The following is a 20,369-nucleotide window of genomic DNA, read 5'->3' on the forward strand; positions in this document are numbered from 1 at the left end:
AAGAATTATACAATGAAGGTTATTAGAGACAAAGATATTCAATCGTTCCTCAACAAGGAATTGACCAAAGAGTCCATTCTTAATCAGTTTCAACCGATATTGTTGCGTGGCTTATCTACCTATGCATCAAACCCCAATGAAATAGTTCCACCAAGAATTGTACAACAATCAAATAATCTCGAGTCCGACACAACTCACGTGTTCATGCCATGCATATCACCTAATGAAGTAGGTATAAAGGTTATCAGTGGTGGACTGTCAAACAATAGCAAAGGCTTGGGATTTCAAGGATGTGTTATGATTTTGGACGAGACGACTGGCAAGTTGAACGCAATCATCAATGCGGCCTGTTTGACGGCTTTTAGAACAGCATTGGCCAGTGTTTTGGGACTCACTAGAGTTGTAACAGTTGAATCTGTAGACATTTTGCCAGAATTGTGTGTCTTTGGGGTGGGACAACAAGCATACTGGCACGTCAAATTAGCATTGCTTCTATATGAGGGTAAGGTACACAGTGTAAACATTTTGAATAGAACGTTGGCAAATGCAGAAAAGTTGAAAAAAGACTTAGCCAAAGAGTTTAGCAATGTCAAGTTTAGAGCATTCCTGTTTGAAGAAGAGCAAAAATTCAAGCTGCATATTGAAAATAGTTCCATCATATTCGGATGCACTCCATCGACATCAGCTGTGATTAAAAAAGGCCATTTGAACAAGGACCCAAAGTACGGAAAGTTTATCTCGCTAATTGGATCGTACAAACCCCACATGATTGAATTGGATTTGGAGTTGATGAACAATCTCAAAGAAAATGGTGTCAAGATTATTGTTGATTCGAAAGAACATACCTTGCATGAAGCAGGAGAATTGATTCAATCAGGTTATACAAGCAACCAATTGACCGAGATTCATGAATTGTACGAGAAGGAGGATTTCAGTTCAGCTACTGATTCTGTGACAGGTATAACAGTGCAGAAAATTGTTGGATTGTCAATCATGGACTTGTGTATGGGGAAGTATATATATGAAAAAATCGGAGATGATGCAATAATTGTAAATGACTTTTAGCCTGTATCTAAATGAATATATAGCATCCGTTTAATTATAAACACTCTCATCACAACAACTTGAATCGTACTGCGTATTGGCCTCACAAAAGCTTGGCACTACCACGGGCATACACGAGAGTCCACTATATTTTTTTCCCTCCTGCGTCGAAGGTATATTACATTCGCGTTATCAATGATTCGATAGACACCAACGTGGTTTAATCTTTATACAAGCACCACCCTTCTTTAAAATGACGAACCGAGGCGAGAGACTGGCTTTACTTGGAGGAGACTCCTTGATTTACAACAACAAGCCTAAGTCAAACTTTAAAAAGAACATTTCCTATATTTTGAACGTGGTCACGATAATCACTATTGCAATATTATTATTCCGTCACCCATCAAAGTCAGAGAACAAGCCAAAAGTACCATCAGTTGATCCTCATGGTAAAAAGAATATCATTATGATGGTTACCGACGGAATGGGACCAGCAAGTTTATCAGCAGCAAGATCTTTCCGCCAACTTAGAGATAAATTACCTATTGATGATGTATTAGTTATTGACAAGTACCTCATTGGATCGTCAAGGACTAGATCGTCGAGCTCTTTGATAACTGATTCTGCAGCAGGTGCTACTGCCTTTTCATGTGGACTCAAATCATACAATGGAGCCATTGGTGTTGACTCAGAGAAAACACCATGTGGTACGATTTTAGAAGCGTTGAAGTTACAAGGTTATATGACGGGTTTGGTGGTAACTACTAGGATAACCGATGCCACGCCTGCCGCATTCAGCTCACATGTTGACTACCGTTTCCAAGAAGATTTAATTGCTCAACACCAACTAGGTGAATATCCATTCGGTCGTGCTGTTGATTTGATTTTAGGTGGTGGAAGATGTCATTTCGTCCCTACTGCCAATGGTGGATGTAGGGCTGACAAAAGAGATTTAATTAAAGAAGCAGTAAACAATGGATGGTCATATGCTGGTGATAGAAAACAATTTGATCAATTGAATGGTGGTAAGAATGTGAGCTTACCATTATTAGGATTATTGGCAAACCATGACATCCCTTACGACATTGATCGTAGCAGCAAAGAATTTCCATCTTTAGCAGAACAAGTCAAGGTCGCATTAACTGCATTGCAAGAGGCAACTAGGGACTCAGATCAAGGGTTCTTTTTGTTGGTTGAAGGATCAAGAATTGACCATGCAGGCCATCATAATGATCCAGCAGCACAAGTTAGAGAAGTGTTGGCATATGACGATGCATTTAAAGAAGTGATTGATTTCATTGACTCTACTGATGTGGAAACTGTTGCTATATCCACTAGTGATCACGAAACTGGTGGCTTGGTAACTGCTAGACAGGTGACAGAATCGTACCCAGATTATTTATGGTACCCACAAGTATTGTTAAACAGTAGTCATTCAGGAGAGCATTTGGCAAGAAAGATCTACAGTCAAAAAGTCAAGTCTGGTACCAAGTTCACTGAATACATCAAACAAGAAATTTTGGAAAAAGATATGGGTATTACTGATTACACTGAGGATGAAGTTAAACAGATTTCCTTAAAATCGTCTCAACCGGAAGCATTATTATATTTTTTAAATAATATGATTTCATTTAGAGCTCAAATTGGTTGGACAACCCATGGTCATTCAGCGGTTGATGTCAATATTTATGCACATACAAACTCATTTCCACTTTTAAATAAATTAAAATCAAGAAAAGCATATGATGGATTAACTGGTAACCATGAAAATATTGAAATTGGTGCATTTATGGAAACTGTAACTGGATCAAATTTGAATCAAATTACCGAAATGATTAAAAAGACAATTCATTCTCCTCATCATGGCAAGAGTGATTTGTCACGTGATGAATTTCATGCTAATGCCATTCCTTCGTTATAGTTAGATTAGAAACACAGTTAGATGTTATGAAAGAGTCAAACTCTAACTTTTCTCCATTATTTGTAGTCAATCATCGATAAAGCATCCAATATACCTTGTTTGATTTCCACATCAATGAAGTTATCTTCAACCGAAGTTTTAAGACCCTGACTGTACACCTTTAAATTCTTTGCAATTGGACCTCCTCTAGCCATGGTTGCGACAATATTACGTTTCAACTGCTGTGCCAACTTTTGCCAAAAGATTAACCGTAATGAGACAGCTCTATAAGAGCTTAGCACAAACAGTAACAAACTTTCATCAGGCTTATTACTATAATCATGAGGCAAACTCCATTTTGTCAACACTTCATCGAGTTTATCGAAATATACTGTATTTCCTTGTTGAATTTCGGTCATTATGGCAGTAAAGTTTCTAGGTGATTGTAATGCTTTTGATAATTGATTACCACTAGTTGAAACTTGTTGTTGTATAATTGATTTGTCAAAAATTTGATAAAATTCAGCGGGATCAAGAATAAACAATGCTTGTAGATTATGATATAGTTTTAAATTTTTCAAATTTAATGAACTCGATCGATTGGTTTCATTGTTGATCACCATTGAACATTCATGAATTAAATTTTGTCTTCTAGTTATTGCAGTAGCTCGATAATCTCGAATTAATTTAATTGACATTACATTATTTCCGTAGTCAGATTTGATACTTCCATTGGAAGATGTAACTGACTGATACAAATTCATCAATTGGGAATATAATCGACTGGCTCGTACCACATCACCATCACCACCACCAGCGGGCCCCTGCAATTCTTCCAATTGTTGTATAATGAATATGAAAAATGAGCTTGTTCGTAACAATTCCAAAGTTTGATGTATGTTCTTTAACGCATCATTTAATCGTACTGCATCTTCATATGGTTCAATCACTTCTTTTTTAATTTTGTCAAACGGTTTGTTTATGGTAATAAGTTGAGGATTGATTCGGTCCTGTAAAATTGTCTTGTATTGTTCAGTTTGAGTGAAGTTGGAAGTCAACGACTCATAATTGTTTGAAGAAATCAACTTCATCCGTTTGTCGAGCTCAAGTAAATCGTACTTGAGCTTTTTCAAGGGTGTTTGTAAATCTAGTACATTGTTGTCGTGCCCGTTAGTAGATATAAGTAATGAATTGGCGAAATTTATAGCATCGAAATCAGGTTCGAGGTATGCTTCGAAATCCTCTAGTTCACTCGGTTGAAATCCGTTAGAAGTCATAGCTCACCTAATTCGTAGATAGGTAGTTTCTGTTAGAGTATCGTCGGTGAATGGTTTCTACAAAGTGTTGAAAAAATATCGCGCTTTATTTTATTCCGTTCTATACTTTGGCTTACCACCAACGAATTTACCACCAGCAGATTTATTACGACCAGGCCCTGCTTTACCAAACGTTTTTTTCATATGCCTACCACCCTGCCTCTTGAATTTACCATACTTTTCCTGCTTTTCCTTCAATTTCCGTTCTTTCTCCTCCTTTTTCGCAATGGCAGCTCGTTGAAGTCTTCTTTCACGACATAAAATTTTACTTTGTCTCTTCTTTTTACCTGGTCGATTCCTCGCCTTTTTTGCTTTTGCTTTCTGTTGTTCTTTTTCTATACTTGCATTATACTCATTCAAGTTGATTAGCTTCCGCAGATTTGGCTGAATAAAATATTGGGAATAGATATCATTAGCTGAAACGGCAACTTGTGCAAACTGTGATTTCTCTTCAGGGGTGTATGATGCAAAGTAATATGATTCTGGTCGTTCGTTATCTATTCGTTCTTCTGAGTGTTCACGTAGGGATATTTTTTGAATTGGTTGTACGATTTTAGATCGACCTCGGTCATTACCGTCTGTGTCCTTTGACTCAGTTTCTTCTTTTGCCGTGGTAGATGCAAACAATGGGAATGCAAATTCTTCTTCCTCATGATTATCCTCTTGTGTTGCTTCTTTTGGTTCTGCAGAAGCATAGTTCTCTACTTCGACAAATTCAAATTCCAAATTTGGCGGCATATAACTTACTCCCTCTGATTCTGATTCTGATTCTGACCCTGAATCATCATGATATAGACTCTGTCTTGAAATCCTGAATTTCGACAAGTTAGTACAATATTATACAATGGCCCACCTAGCACCAGACATACTTTTGTTCCTCCATTGTTGTTAATAATCGTAGACTCTTCTTCTTGTTCACTCATCACAAATCATTTTCTTTTACTGATTTAATTTACACAAAAGTGATCACAAATATACGGTATTAGTATTACAGCATTAAAAATAAATAAATACATACAATAAAGGGTCCTTATGACATTCCACCTCTAGTGTACAGATAATCACCAAAGTGGATTACAAGTAGCTCTAACAGTCTTGACAATATCTTTTCTATAGCTCAAATGGGGTGGAATAAACCTTGGCAACAGCTTAACATTCACTTCAACATCAACTTCATCTTCCTCAAGATCTTTGCCGTTTTCATTAATCATTGCATTAGTTAAATCATCAAATCCTCGTAATGAGTCTAATAATACAACCACTGGTTTCAGTTCATTCACTTTGTGGTAAACCTGAGGAAATTTCTGTTCAAAAATTGGTTTTAAAGCATTGTAAGGAACAAATTTCAACAATAAATTGTCAAATAATTGTTCTCCTTGTTTACGAAACTTGATGATTTCAGCAATATTAGTCAACTTGTGATTTGTGCCAATGAATTTATAGAACAATTTCCATAACTTGACTTTATCACTAGATTCAACTGTGATAACCGGTACGTTTTCACTAGGAGTTAATTCTGTCTCAAACTCATTAAATCTAGTCAATGTAAGCAATGAAATTTGAAGATCCAAAACGTATTCAACATCATTGATAATAAAGATATAAAATGGCAAATACTTGGCAACGGAAGCATCAGTAGGTTTAGAATTCAATTTCAATTTCCTTAATCCAACAGGATAATAATCCAACAACTTCTTTTGAGTAATAGCTGCTTTTTTAGCATCCAATGCCTTTGATTTCCTCTCCATTTCTTGAGCCAATTTCAAATCTTGTTCACGTTTCATTTCAGCCAATTCTCGTTCTTCTTCAAGCTTCTTTTCTTCTTCCTCTTTCTTTTTCAACTCTTTTTCCTTCTCCGATTTCAAAAACATTTCTCTACGTGCCTTCTTTTTAGCTTCAACCTTTTCTTGCCATATACGAGCTTCTTTTGCACTTCTAATTTTTTGTTCCTCTATGGCTACTGCTGATAATGATGGTACTGGGGGAGGGGATGGGGAACGGGCTTTCACTTTAAAGTCGGTGGTGGTGTTATCATGAGATGGGACAACAGTTGTTGGTGACAAAGATTTCTCAAAAGTGTTATTGTGTAATTTGGGTACAGTTGAATCACTTGGGGTGGCTTTGAGTGCAGCTGTCGCAGTTGGACGATTAAGCTTCTTTTCAATTGGTTTTATCAGACTTTCAGACTTGGCCTTTTTCAACAGATGCTCGTGCTGAATTGGTTCATATTCGGGTTTCCTCTTCTTGGAGTCTTTATCGTGGACAACCGTCTCAGACGCTTGTTCCCTATTTTGATGATCATGGTGAAGTGGTTCAGAATCATATTTCTTTTTCTTGGTCTCCTCATCGTTGTTGATTATTTTGGTAATTTTTTCCTTCATATCATGAATACCCACTCGTTTCACAAGCTCTTCATCTTTGGCCCGCTCACTAATCTCATCAATATCCATATTATCCTCCACCTCCTCAGATTTGACTCTACCATCGATCTTTTTTTCAACAATTGCTTCATCTTTACGCTCTCCCAACTCACCACCCTCCTCTTCTTCATTATCCAGTTCATCATCAGACACAGGCACCGAAGAGGCTCTAGAAGTAGCTCTCGAAGTAACTTGAGATACGATTCTTGAAGGCACAGCTGATAAAATCTTGGTCCCACTTTTCTTTTCCATTGCATCTTGAATAATTTCAACTTCTCTTGGATCAAAATGAGGTGAATGCTGAACAATTTGTAATGCAGTTAAGCCATCTTTTTTTCTCGTTTTGAATGGATCAGCGCCTTTAGAAAGTAAAGACTGTACCACATCAAAATGACCTCGACCTACACTAGCTAATAGTGCAGTGACTCCGCATTTACTTTCAGTGTCGATATTGTAAGGGGTGGGGTTTAATCCCAAAATGATATCAATCAATTCGGAATGCCCATTTCTAGCGGCAATAATTAAAATATCAGGCTTGTCTTCAAGACTGTTTCCAGCAACGAAATGACTAGCAACTACCTCTTTTTGATTTTCAGCTGCCCATTTGAATATTCCTTTACGCTTAATCAATCCAGCAAAATAAAACTCATTTGGATCATCGATAATTTCAAATTCAGTTTCTTCATGAGGCCCTTGTTGTGATGTAGTTACAATTGCTTTACGACTAGTGAATTTATTCGTGGCATCTTCAAGAACCTTAACGATATCTTCGTACCCTTCTTCGTCTGCATGTTCATTATAAATCTTGGTCAAGGCAGTAAATCCGTCGATATTGAAAATGGTTGGATCAGCATTATTCTTCAACAAAATCTCCACAGTTTCAAGATGCATATTTTCGGCTGCGTCAATTAATGGAGTTTCACAATCACCGGCTTCATCAGCTTTAGCATTGACATTGGCTCCATAGTCAATTAGAATTTGAACAATTTCATTATGTCCCTCCAATGCTGCTTCGTGGAGACAAGTAAAACCACAGAAATCCTTTTCATTAGCACTAGCACCTCGATTTAAATAGTCTCGAACATCTTCAAGGTTCCCCTTCTTACATGCACGTTGTAAAAGTGACCTTCCACTGGAATCGCGCTTGATTTTATAGGGTGGCTTCTTAATTGCTTTACCAGTGACAAACTTTTTGTCCTTTGATTCGGAAAATGTAGTGGATTTGGGCTCAGGGGTAGAAGCTTTTCTTGTATCTTCACTACCGTTTGCTTTAAGATGATCCAGTTTGGGAGTATTTGCTTCTTCCTCAGCATTGTCCTCATCATCTGATGAGCTAATTACCATTTTTTTCTTCTTCAAATTATGTCTATCTCTGTCATGCGGTTTCTTCTTTAACAAGTTCACTCCTTGGTTCAAGCGAGGAGGGGGTGTACCGATAATCGTTTCAGCCTCTGATAAATCATCCTCGTCGTGTACAACCTCATGATGGTTGCAATCTTTGTTCTCTAATTTATCAAGTTTCTTATTGGAGGCGCATTGTGCGACCTCATCCAATACTGTTTCCAAATCCTTAGTTTCCTTACTTGCAGTTTCATTTTCCTCGGGAATTTCCGGCATAGTTCCAATATCATTAAAACTGAAATTGGCATCAAGCTCAGACTCATTAACGGGAGATAACGTTGAAATGTCTTCTGTATACGAATCAGAACGGCTTAATTTAGTTCTTGGAGTCATCAAGATCTCATTCTTGTCTGCTGCTTCCTTTTTTTTATCATCACAAGATTGAAATGCATGAGTGTTGGCGGTTTCTTCAATCTTGATCGAAGTCGAAGGCTCTGGGGTCTGCTGTGTTACTTTCTCGGTAATCTTATTTTCAACATCATTTGACTGAGACTTCAGCAACGAATCTTCAATTTCTTCAACTGCATCTTTCATCTCCGCATCAACTTGCTCCTCTTGTCCGGTCACCTTTGTGTCTTCCCGATCAACAATTATCTCTGATGATTTCTGGGCCTTCTGTAGCACATGATCTTCTATTTTGAGCTCGTCTGGATCCAAGTGTTCTTTGGCAACCACGGGTGTGGTATCCTTTGTTGGACTAGTAGATACAACGCCACCTCGATCAATCTTAGATTCAATACTCTCCTCAATTGCTTTTGATTCACTAGCATTGTCTTCATGTTCAATAGAGTCCGCTTTGTCTTCTCCATTGGGTGCTCCATCCAGTTTGTTAGCCGACTCGATTGCTTTTTTGTTGACTTTAGATTTCTTCAAATAATCGCTCAATGAAGTTTTTTTCATGCCTGTTGAAGTTGAAAATGATGATGATGATGATGATGATGATGATGACGACGACGACGAAGAAGAAGAAGAAGAAGGTGGTGATGATTGGGGTTCTAACAGTTTGGACTCGGTCGAGGCTGGTTTTTCTCTTTGTAAATCTTTACCTGAGTCACTATTTGCCTCTTTACGAACAGAATCCTTGTGTGTAGTACTTGTTTTCTCATCAACATTTTGAGTTATAGTCTTTGCATCAACAGTAACATCTGTCTTGTCGTCAACTTGTTCAAATTCTTTCTTAAACCTAACAGTATCAGTCTTCGAACTCAACTTCTGTTTATTATCTTCGTGCTCTTTATGCTCCAATGAACTAGGTTTCCCGTGATTTTTAGTCAATGATATTGGTTCATAATTACTTTTCTTCGCCAGTGGATCTCTATTCTCATCCAAATGTTTATTCTTTGAAATGAAATCATTTGGAGGCGTGACTTTTTTCGAGAACTCACGATCATTAAGTTCTCTCTTTTCATCCCTTGCTGAGTCACGTCTCGATATATCCAAAATCGATGAACTTGCTCCAGATACACCACCACTAACACTTTTATCTATTGACTTTTTCTTTACACTTTCAATACTTGACTTCCTCGATAAACTGCCCTTGAGATTTCTTGATGTTGTCGACATAAATGGTTCTGAAGCAGGAGGACTCACTCTCGATGACGTTAACTCTGCATCTTTTTCACCAGCAGAATGCACATTAGAGCTCAAATCCTCTACACCAGCTCTTGAACGTCGTTCATCCCGATATCCAGAACTTATTGGAGTTGTATTTGCACTAGAACCAATTTTGCTTCCTGTTGATCCGCTTGTACTAGTTACTGGCCCCGCACGAGATATAAATTTCTCTCCACTTATTGCATCCAGTGAATATTTCGAACTTGAACCATATCTATGAAGTGGTGGAGCACCACTTCTTCGACTTGCGAGGGAACTACTTCCTCCATAATATGAACTTGATCTATCTCCTATTCCTCTATAATCTTTGCTACTTCCATGATGTATGGACGATGTTGACGCTGATGGTATTGAGCTTGAAGGTTTCGATGTATGTTGACCACTTCCACTTGACGGTTTCAGCAGAATATATGAATCACTATAACGCGATCGACTACTAGCGGTACTACTGGCATATCCGGCGCCAATATAGTAATCTCGACGGCCATACCCTGAACCTGATGATGATGATGTTGTTGTTGTTGATCCCTTTTCTCTGATTCGTGATGTTGGTCCTATAGCCGCTGATGAAGATGTATTTGAGGAAGATGAAGCGACAAATGATGGTTGTCCCGCAGTCGACTCTTTCTTTGCTTGTTCATGCAACTTTCGCGATGAGTTACTATTGTACCGCGGTGTATAATGACTGCTATTGTATGACATAATGTGATGGATGTATGGATTGATTAGTCAAGTGTTGTAAAATTTATTCAGTAAAATGGTCTTACACAGATTACTTGTTAGTTAGTTGCATAAATGCGAGATTCGAGCGTATGTGTAGTTTTATGCTTGTTGTAGTTGAGTTATTGCCCTTGTCCCTGTATTTGCGTGGTGATACAATTCAAGCTTGTTTAGTAACCCTATTTGGTTGTTTGGTTGTCATTTTTGTAGATTTACTTTTGAGGAAATGCTTTTTTATGACAACCACAAAGTCGTGCACAAGTGCTCAATTAATATACGACAAACCTTTGGACCCTTCAACCCTATTTCTATACATTGGTTTACTTCTACAACTTCAGTCTGTTGTCTAAAGTGAGATATGCTTTATACATGTATTACAAATCATGAAAAATTTGGTATCTATTGTCTAATTTCCATTAGACATCAAGGCTATAAACCATCATCTCTTTCCCCATTATAAGCTCATTTGAGTTGGAGAACCAGCCAACAATTGCAGGGTGCTGAATTCTGATTTATTCAACTTATCACCAAACTCCATCAACTCAAAAATCAAGCTCATATTAGGACAAATTCGTTCACATTTATCCACTGTAATATTACTCGCTTGCTCTGATTCAATACTTGTTAACGTGCCATTTTTCAACATTTCATAAGCTGCATTAACACCAATACCAAATTTCATCATGTAAAATGCCACCACAACACAAGCACTTCGACTTACTCCACATTGGCAATGAACAAGTACTTTCATGCCTTGTTGGTAATACCAATCGATTTTATGAGTCAACTCCATCAAATCTTTCGAAATAGCAGATGTATGAGACCACGGTAAATGAAGGTACTCTCGAACATTTGGCTGTTGGTTTTGGAAATTAGATGATAGATTGGTACATTCTTTGGCAACATTGATAACCAAATTGTATTGATTGATGTCGATCTTGTTTAATGGGTCAGAATAAAGGAATATTTTACTATTGAGGACATTTCTTGGTCCATTGGGGTATGCATTTATTGCCGACGTTTCTTGAAGTTCTTCGGGCACGTTGAATTTCTTTGAATTGTAAGTTATGCTTTGTGGAGTACTAGAATGAACAAACGAATTGACTTCAGGTTTGCTAAAGTTAGTTTCCAATGGGGATTCAATTGACATTTTCTTGATGTTGCGCAGTAACTTGGTAGGGGAGTGGTGTTGTTGTTGCTGTCCACTCTGCTTATCCAATCCCATGGGGCTTTGCAATCTAGGTGGCGTTGATAATGGCGACGCTTTGGAATTTGGGGCAAATGGTGGTGGCATTGGCGGTTGCGTACGTTCATTGAATAAATCGTTGGCAGTTCCTCCAAACAATATTGCGTCTGAATCTTGCTGCGGACCGGTAATCTCCAGAGGGAACTTGTAAGGTTTATTTGGAGCACCAGTGGTACTATGTGTATCAATGTCTGAATCTCCATGTGATTGTAGATGGTGTTGCAGTTTAAGATTGTGTGGAGGCAATGTGGGGGTATGAGTGACTGAAGGAGTTTGTAATGCACGCTCAGAGTATATGGTGCTGTTGTTGAACAAAGGTTGGGCGAAATTGAGAAGGTTCAGTTTATCGGATGAAGATGTGGTTGTCGTCGTGTTTGTAGTCGAGTCGGATAGTTTCAGTCTCTTTGCCGCAAGTGTAGTGTGATTCAGTGGGTTGGAAGATCCATTTGAGTCATTTAAATTTAACGACAAATTCTTCATATTCTTGTGAATATTGAATGAATTTGCTATTCTTGAATGTTTTGGAGAATAATTGATCATTCCAGGTGAAGAAGGTATTGAACCAGTAGATGACACCGATGATATTGATGAGCTGTACCCATGTGAAAGTACATTATTTGGTGGCTGTTGAAATGAATGTAGATTTTGGAGATGCTGATGCTGATGCTGTTGCTGTTGCTGTTGTTGTTGGTGATGGTGGTGGTGGCGGTGGTGGCGTTGTGGGGAAGATAATGCTGACAGATTTACTTGATCGAAATCCACATTCCCATTTCTATTTTGTAGTTTCGAAGGTGTTGTAGCTGCTGCATTTGGATTTGGCGATGAAGCAATATTTAAATTTGTTATGGACTCTCCCAACTCCAGTTGCGAATACTCAAAACTATATTGACGACGGTGGCAATCACTATTAAGCTGAGAAGGCGAATTTTGATGTTCGTTTGCAGTTGCAGTACCAGTTTGACGCGTATCTAGCTGTCCTTTAGATATATTGTTTGCCGCCCTTGCAGTTGAATCTAGTTGGAAATTTTGCATCATATCATTTGAATACCTGGTAGGGGCACAATGTTTGATATTTTCAGCAGTGATAAAATCTGATGAGTGGGGTGTTGAAGTTTCAAAACTAAATTTGGACACTGATCGACGTATGTGATTACTAGTAGTGGTACTAGCACAAGAAGAGACCCAAGGAGTAGACATATAAAATAGTGGCTCGGCTTCTGAAGATATACTTTTTTGAGGTTTTTCGATATTCCTTTGCTGATCAGTTGCAAAGGCGGAGGAGGGGGGGGGCTTGGTGGACACTTTGGGGTGGAAAAAAGGAGATAAATTCAACTAACTTGCAACTCCGATTGTGAATAGGAACAAATATAGAGCCGGCGATAATCGTTGCAGCTGGAGCCCTTGTAGATTATTGATTTTGTATAGGTTGTATAGTTTCTTGCACAGTACAGAAACTTTTTTCAATTTTTCCCTCTATATAAATGAGTATTATAACGAGACAGTACCAGTGATTATGCTTGCCAAAGTAGTAGCTCGTGTTGTCTCTCTGTTAACGTGTGTGGTATGCTGGTGTATACGTTGGTTGGTGTATGTGGTGTTTAATTATGAATAACAATAATAATAATCTGGCGATCTTTCTCTTTTGTTAACAAGAATGAATATATTGTGTTTTTATTTTATAGTTTTATTTTAATTTTTACTTTTGGTATGTGTGTGTGTCCTACTTTGTTCCAGCTGTTTGTTTGTATTTTAAACGTGTTTGAGGTTCATATGTAAGAGAGTATCAAATCAAACCAAACCGTATGCAACTAATGTTAAAAAGAAATAAAAAAAAGAAATATCGAATATGTAGTACTTTGTTATGTGTCTGTCAGTCAGAGAATAAGGGCGTGTCTGACTCAACAATGATACATTTGCATATGTCATGTCAAATATAACATATCATAGACTAGTCTTTCTACCAAGAGTTGACAGAAAATGGCAATTGACAATATTAGCAACAAGTCAATGAATACAAAAGTACGTGTGACCTTGAGTTAAAAATAGAAAAAAACAAAAGGACTTGTATATGTATAGGTGTATATGTGTGTATGCGTGTAGCGTGTATGTGCATATATGTATATATGTATATGTGTATATGTAGTTCTATTTTTATTTTTCTTACACTAACAATAGAGTAATGATCTCTCTGTCTCTGGTGTGGACCATTCCCTTGCAATGTGATAATATCAAGCCCATAATTTCTTTCTCTACTGTCTATTTCCGCCTCTTTCTCTTTCTCTTTCTCTTTCTCTTTTTCCTTTTTTTTTCGCTCTTCTGTCTTTTTTGCCAATTAAGCAAATATGATAGTTTTTTAGATGACTTTGCTCAAACAACACAATTGTTAAAAATAGACTTTTCACTTTAATTTTAAATCTATACTTTAAGAAGATCTAGAACAATTCTTTAAAACAATAAGGTTACACAGGGAAATGAAGCGCAAACATCATGTACAAAGAAATATGGGTTGGGGGCTCATAACCCAAGGAGAAAAAAACTCGTAATTTATTAATAATATCACTGTGATTACTAAAATTAGCACTTATCTCCCACTCCTTTACCAAACACTCATGGTGGTTGAATTGGGCGATGTCCCAGCTGCGCGTAGCATATACCCCTTTTTCTTTGTTCTTTTTCTTCCCACCCTCTTCCCCCCTCCATTAGATATGATGTAGTGTGTGTGTGTGGAAATATATATCCGCAATTCATCCCTTTTGTTCATTCATATGTCATTTTTGTAGTTGAAAAATCAAGAATTGGTACATATTTATTAAATGTAAAAGGGGTTAAATGGTTTTATTCATAATGATTACATGTCTATTTTTGGCATGTCGTTAAAATAAAAATTTGGACACTGGGCCAAATGACATCATTATGTTTTACTACCCACTACTGAGCTTTAGTTCCAGATGAAGCTTGCATGTGGAACTCTCTTGCATAGTGCTCTGATACTGTAATGTGCTTCATCTTGATGTGATAAGTACCAAATATAGCGATAATCAGGGGTAGATACTATTGTTTTATTGTTACAAAGTACTGTTATCATTGACACAAATGTTAGACCAAAAGGGACTGAACAATCTATATGCCAAGAAAAACAATAAGCCAACTCAATCCTATTATAGTTTTGTATCTTTTGTACATATAATACAATGTACATTTCTTTAAACAATAAAACCTCATAAAAAGAGTGAAAAAAAATGGAACAATATAGTGTCTTTTTCTTTTAGAAGAATTACACGACACGACAATAAAAACAAAAAGCTCTTTTCATTATTATGCAGTGGATCGCCGACTTCATTCCCCATTCGAACGTGCGCCAATTAACACATATATACCCTCATTTTTTGAACAGCTGTAAAGATATTCTTCACTTTCAAGCTATTTCTCTAGCACACAAAGAGCTGCTTAGAGTGTGAGAGCCACTCGCATCTTTCTTAATCATTGCAACAAAAGGTTGCTAAAGCGGCCCACAAAAGCAACCGTATATAGGCTATAAAAAGGATCAAAGCATACAAAGGGATGAGGTTTTCCCTCGACGACGTGCTTACGGGCATTACAAAGCAAAAGATCGCCTATCTCGCACTTATCCAACTTACTTACTCAAATATTCACAAGCTATGGTGAATGAGCGTATCACTACGAATCTGACAAGGAAAATATTAGGGTGGTGACACCACTCAGGACAAGCCCAATTTGGGTAAGATATTGTAGAAGGGTCGCAAATGGAGTACCCTGTATGTGTTGGACCTTGTACTAAAATGTTGTATAAATACACCAATTTTGGATCTCGAGGGATAAAGAGAAAGTTGGAGGATATTCAACTCAAGATAGATTGCGACTACTTTACGCTGCTACGGCGTGATAATATTGAGAAACAATGGCAGACATTCATTTCCAAGGAAGAAAAAAAATAAAACAAACGAAAACACCAGAAACAAAATGCTTCCCTTGAACTCTGATGAAACTTGCTCAATTTGACATTGGATAAAGAAAGAATTTTACATGATCCCATGCTGGACATGAAAATAATCATAATTGTGATTTTGTGTAGATTTCTGCCAAAGTATTTGCATTATATATATATTTCACTTTTCATATTCCATTTGTAACAATTCATGCTTAATGACGTTATAAAAATGATTTAATGAAGGGTTGGGATAGTCTCGAGGGTTGTACTGTTGGATCTTTTGTTGCTGAATTAGATGCTTCATTTGTTGTACTATATGTTTATCATATGGCGATCCACTTTGATGTTCATATGTATATTCCAGCTTCACTTTAGTTTCTCCATCATCACCACCACTGTTTATCTCTTTGATGTAGGTTGCTGGCAATGATCGCATATCTTCTAGCCATGGCATTTTGATTAATAGAAATCCTTGAGGGAAATCGCCACAGGTGGCAGCAGCAGAAGAAGCAGCAGAAGCAGAGCCCTTAGTACGACCTTCCGCTCCTCTACCCACTTTAGTTGACCCCTGGGTTCGAGTAGGATACATGGCATACAAGTGTGGTTTAGAATTTGATCTAGGACACCCCAATACCATGGCATATTGTTGCAACTTGATACAAGTACGATATAATGATGCAAAGGTTGATTGTGAATTGGTAAAACCTCCATTCAAAGTATAAGAACTGCCACCTAATCCATTAAAAGTATCGGCAGTTATGAAAATTGGTGCGCTGCAGGAATAGGCATAATTGAAATGGGATAGATCACGGAATCCAATTAGTTTCAAATATGGAGGTGGAGAAAATGGTACTGGTCTGGCTTCGGAATCCTCGTCTGCATCTACACCTTCTTTTTCTTCCCCATCATCATCTTGTTCCTCCTCAACTCGATGATCAAATGTATAATCGCGTAAAAACTTCATTTGTTCTTGATTTAACAATAATACATCAGCTCCACCACCCAACTCAATTCCCTTTTTAATACCAGCCTGTTCCTTTCGTTCTGCTAACGATAGCCCACCACTATTATGAGCACTCTTGACGTCGATTTTAGACCCATCTTTTTCCCTGATATAATTTGATTCAGTGTATACTCGTTTAAGCAATTCACCTCGTGTATAAAGTAATAATTCCCGCTTCTTGATTTTTTCATGTGAATATAAACTGTATCCCTTGACAGTACACCCCACTGATCCACCCAAGTTGCCATTGTCGCTTAGGATCAAATTACAAGTGAATTGAACGCGTCGAACGTACTTGATGTCCAAGATACTTTGCCGAATTTGACTAGATAGAACCAGCTTCTGGAGAATTGGACTATCTTTGCTAAATCCACCCAGCTGCTTTGCGTCCACTTGTGTCTCTAGTGTATTCTGCTGTGATTTTTGCAATTGTTGTGTTTGTTGTGATGGTTTCATAAAGTTTGAATTCATAAATATCAACTTATACTGACTATGATCAAAAGCATGACTTTTTGGTTCAAGGAAAATCGGTTCAATATAAAACCCATATGCATAAACATCATTTATAGTTCGAAATAACATTTCATAAGTAGAATCCTGCTCAAAAGGATGATCATTACTTGTGATCCAAATCATTCGTTGTTTATTAAATTCTCTTTTGTTCATAAACTCATCAATCATTTTGCTTAGCACAGTACAAAGCTCCACATCTTGTTTCATTGGTTCGTATTGGAAAATGGACTCTAACGGACATTGATCAACATTTTGAATTAGGTCATTGAGTGTTTTCATATTGGTTAAATTAAGCACATTTAAGTGGAATAGTCGATTGAATCCCGGTGGGGATTTCATCGATTTCAATGGGGGTGTTGTTGCACAGTTGTAGAAGTAGATCCCAATACCGGTGCTGCGTGAAGTTATGATCAAATCTTGCATCAAGTCATTGATACTGTTTAGTATTTCATACAATTGTGATGTTTGATTAAGATCATTTTGAGGGGACAAAATATCGGGGGTGATTTCGATTAAGAAAGATACTGCTTCTCTAACTTCCCTTTGTTTGAATTGTTCATTTTCATCGACATCTGAGTCGAATTCATCAGACATTACTTGTATGTGGAACGCGTTTCTTTGCTAGTGGTTCCCCTTTTGGTGATCTTTTTATCAGTGCGCAAAAGCATAAATCAAAAATCACCGAGACATATTTATTCTTTCCAAGTAACCAATCCCCAAAACTCCTTCTCCTCCACTTATGTCTATACAGTTTATATTAGTACTCAACCGTCAAGGTAAATCCCGATTAGTCAAATGGTTTGATAATTCATACACACCCGCCCAAAAACAACAAAATATAACCGATATTCATCGATTGATATCATCAAGAGATTCAAAACATCAATCCAATTTCGTGCTTTTCCAAAATCATAAACTATGTTATAGAAGATACGCTGGGCTATATTTCATAATATCTATAGATTTACAAGATAACGAATTATCGTATTTAGAGAGTTTACATTTTTTTGTTGAAATTTTGGATGTTTATTTTAATAATGTTTGTGAAGTTGATTTAGTTTTCAACTTTTATAAATTGTATTTTATATTGGATGAAGTTTATCTTGGTGGGGAGATTCAAGATATACTGAAGCAAAAGATATTGGATCGATTGCTGTACTTGGACTCAATGGATTAGGCCAATAGGAAGAAGAGGCACTGTTATTGAAAGGAAAGTTATCGTTGGGAGAGGAGCACCCCTATTGGACTAAGAGACATGTTTGTATTAGCTCATTTATACATGATCTATAGGTTTATCTGTCAATAGATTTACCTTTTTCGACTCAATAACATGCCAAAGTAACTCACTCACTTGCTCAATAGACTTATTCCCAACATCAACAATCTTAACACCGGGGTCTTTTTGTTCATCAAGTATTTCCAAAAAACATTGTTTCACTCGTGATTGAAACTCCACCATTTCATATCGTTCATCTCCCCATCCTTTTCTTGAACTAATTTCGTCCATGTTTAAAGTTAAAAACATAGTTAAATCAGGTTTGGGTAATCCCTTATCTGGTGATAGTAACCATTCAACACTGGACAAATTGGTTTTAGTTCCATCTTCCTGAGATATTGTGCTATTTGTGTGTTTATGTTTAGCTAATGTGTAAGCAATTCCTGAATATATATATCTATCCAATATAACAAAATACCCCTGATTTAATAAATCAATGATTTCCTTGTTCAATTCCCATCGATTAGCCAGAAACAATAAATGAGCTGATTGATCACTAAGCTGAAATTGTTTGTTGGTTAAATATTCATTGATTAATTTACCTATAGATGTTGACCTATCGGGGAACTTTATGAGTTTGGACTTTGGAAACTTAGAAGCTAAGATGGAAGCTTGAGTGGATTTACCTGATCGGTCTAAACCTTCAATTAGGATCAATTGTCCACGCGGCATAGTCGTGCAGAGACTCGTTGCTGTTGTGTGTTGTTGGTATGATGATTATGACGCGTATCAAAGAAAAGTCTCATTGAATTTTCGATGACAAAGAGATATATATATGAAGAGAAGTACCAATTACAACTACCAAAAAGTTATATCTACTTCAATGTATACAAATGTGAAAGGGTTCATGACCGAAAGACTCAACGCTTAAGCTCATCAACCGGAGATACACCCTTTCTGAAATTTCATTCTCCAATAAAAACCATCACTTACTTCATATTCCAAAATCTAACAAAAGAAGAACGCAATGTCTCCCTCTCTGTTTATAAAGAGATACTATTAGATCGAGAATATATATCAGCAACTATCAAGTTAATCAATGGTAACAATATAGTTGAGAAACGACGCCGCTGAGATGGATTGGGATCTTGAAGAAAGAAAGAAAGAAAGAAAGGAAGGAAGGAAGAATTTATTATAAATTTTTTTTTTCAATGTCTTTTTGTTGGATTTGCGACATTGGACAATTAGCTAATTGCTTACTTAATTGAAGTTTTGCAACACACTGACAACTCAGTCTAAGTTAAGGTGAGAAGAATGGTATAACATGGAATAAGCAACGATGTTGACCTGTCTAATTCTAGCAACGTATTTTCAAGAATAAGAGAAAAATTTAAGATAGACGGTTTTAAACTATTGATGAATGACCAATGTTCATTTTACAGTTTGTCGTAGAGAACAGTCAAAAACTCAAAGGTGCATATGGTTGAAAAGACTATATTAGCTCAACTGTATTAAGGTTATCCAATAGAGCTTGTTATTAAAAAAACATTGCTTTAGTAGAACGTAAACCTATTGCTTCGTTTAATTGAAAATGTTTTATTATTAAAATGCTGCAAAAAAGTCTTGAGACTGGAGATTGAAAATTGAAGAACAAAAGCTGCAAATCATCAGAATAGGTAAAGGGAAATCAACCATCGAATACTACGGTTTTGCCCTTTTTATTTTACAAACACTATTGAACATGAAATACCCATATACCTTAGAAGTAAATGTAGTGAAGGTAGTGTGCAGTTTGACAAATTAAAAACTGCTTTTTTTATTAACCGTCACACGACACGACATTCCTCTATTATGCTACCGAAAAATATTTATTTCCCAATTGGGAAATGAGACTTCTTTTATTTCCTCCAAAGCCTTTGAGATGCTCTACACGTTACAGCTTGGATACTTCCATCTAAACTTTTATTCCTGCTCTATTATATATATATATATATGGAAGATCTCTTTCTTTTTCAAAAGTTAAATAT

General features: G+C 36.9%; 9 protein-coding genes across 9 annotated transcripts; 3 read left to right on the forward strand and 6 right to left on the reverse strand. All coding sequences in view use genetic code 12, as the record gives it.

Annotated features, from left to right (window-relative positions):
- Nucleotides 1-12: 12 nt before the first annotated feature.
- CORT_0A04420 (hypothetical protein) lies at nucleotides 13-1,065 on the forward strand (the record flags this gene model as incomplete). Its single annotated transcript, XM_003866222.1, has 1 exon — nucleotides 13-1,065. One exon carries the CDS (start codon nucleotides 13-15, stop codon nucleotides 1,063-1,065), a length of 1,053 nt encoding a protein of 350 aa, XP_003866270.1.
- Nucleotides 1,066-1,297: 232 nt separating this feature from the next.
- CORT_0A04430 (Pho8 protein) lies at nucleotides 1,298-2,965 on the forward strand (the record flags this gene model as incomplete). Its single annotated transcript, XM_003866223.1, has 1 exon — nucleotides 1,298-2,965. One exon carries the CDS (start codon nucleotides 1,298-1,300, stop codon nucleotides 2,963-2,965), a length of 1,668 nt encoding a protein of 555 aa, XP_003866271.1.
- A 56-nt stretch (nucleotides 2,966-3,021) lies between these two features.
- Nucleotides 3,022-4,221, reverse strand: CORT_0A04440 (Cog5 protein; the record flags this gene model as incomplete). Its single annotated transcript, XM_003866224.1, has 1 exon — nucleotides 3,022-4,221. The coding sequence occupies one exon, from the start codon at nucleotides 4,219-4,221 to the stop codon at nucleotides 3,022-3,024; it is 1,200 nt and encodes a 399-aa protein (XP_003866272.1).
- Nucleotides 4,222-4,311: 90 nt separating this feature from the next.
- Nucleotides 4,312-5,143, reverse strand: CORT_0A04450 (hypothetical protein; the record flags this gene model as incomplete). The annotated part of the gene is made up of 2 exons (XM_003866225.1): nucleotides 4,312-5,071; nucleotides 5,130-5,143. 2 exons carry the CDS (start codon nucleotides 5,141-5,143, stop codon nucleotides 4,312-4,314), a joined length of 774 nt encoding a protein of 257 aa, XP_003866273.1.
- A 178-nt stretch (nucleotides 5,144-5,321) lies between these two features.
- CORT_0A04460 (hypothetical protein) lies at nucleotides 5,322-10,397 on the reverse strand (the record flags this gene model as incomplete). Its single annotated transcript, XM_003866226.1, has 1 exon — nucleotides 5,322-10,397. The coding sequence occupies one exon, from the start codon at nucleotides 10,395-10,397 to the stop codon at nucleotides 5,322-5,324; it is 5,076 nt and encodes a 1,691-aa protein (XP_003866274.1).
- Nucleotides 10,398-10,869: 472 nt separating this feature from the next.
- Nucleotides 10,870-12,858, reverse strand: CORT_0A04470 (Cpp1 MAPK phosphatase; the record flags this gene model as incomplete). The annotated part of the gene is made up of 1 exon (XM_003866227.1): nucleotides 10,870-12,858. One exon carries the CDS (start codon nucleotides 12,856-12,858, stop codon nucleotides 10,870-10,872), a length of 1,989 nt encoding a protein of 662 aa, XP_003866275.1.
- Nucleotides 12,859-15,788: 2,930 nt separating this feature from the next.
- CORT_0A04480 (Cas1 transcription factor) lies at nucleotides 15,789-17,720 on the reverse strand (the record flags this gene model as incomplete). The annotated part of the gene is made up of 1 exon (XM_003866228.1): nucleotides 15,789-17,720. The coding sequence occupies one exon, from the start codon at nucleotides 17,718-17,720 to the stop codon at nucleotides 15,789-15,791; it is 1,932 nt and encodes a 643-aa protein (XP_003866276.1).
- A 145-nt stretch (nucleotides 17,721-17,865) lies between these two features.
- On the forward strand, nucleotides 17,866-18,303 carry CORT_0A04490 (hypothetical protein; the record flags this gene model as incomplete). The annotated part of the gene is made up of 1 exon (XM_003866229.1): nucleotides 17,866-18,303. One exon carries the CDS (start codon nucleotides 17,866-17,868, stop codon nucleotides 18,301-18,303), a length of 438 nt encoding a protein of 145 aa, XP_003866277.1.
- A 96-nt stretch (nucleotides 18,304-18,399) lies between these two features.
- On the reverse strand, nucleotides 18,400-19,074 carry CORT_0A04500 (Cdc8 protein; the record flags this gene model as incomplete). Its single annotated transcript, XM_003866230.1, has 1 exon — nucleotides 18,400-19,074. One exon carries the CDS (start codon nucleotides 19,072-19,074, stop codon nucleotides 18,400-18,402), a length of 675 nt encoding a protein of 224 aa, XP_003866278.1.
- Nucleotides 19,075-20,369: the final 1,295 nt, after the last annotated feature.

This window comes from Candida orthopsilosis, assembly GCF_000315875.1.
Source record: "Candida orthopsilosis Co 90-125, chromosome 1 draft sequence".
NCBI lineage: Eukaryota > Fungi > Ascomycota > Pichiomycetes > Serinales > Debaryomycetaceae > Lodderomyces > Lodderomyces orthopsilosis.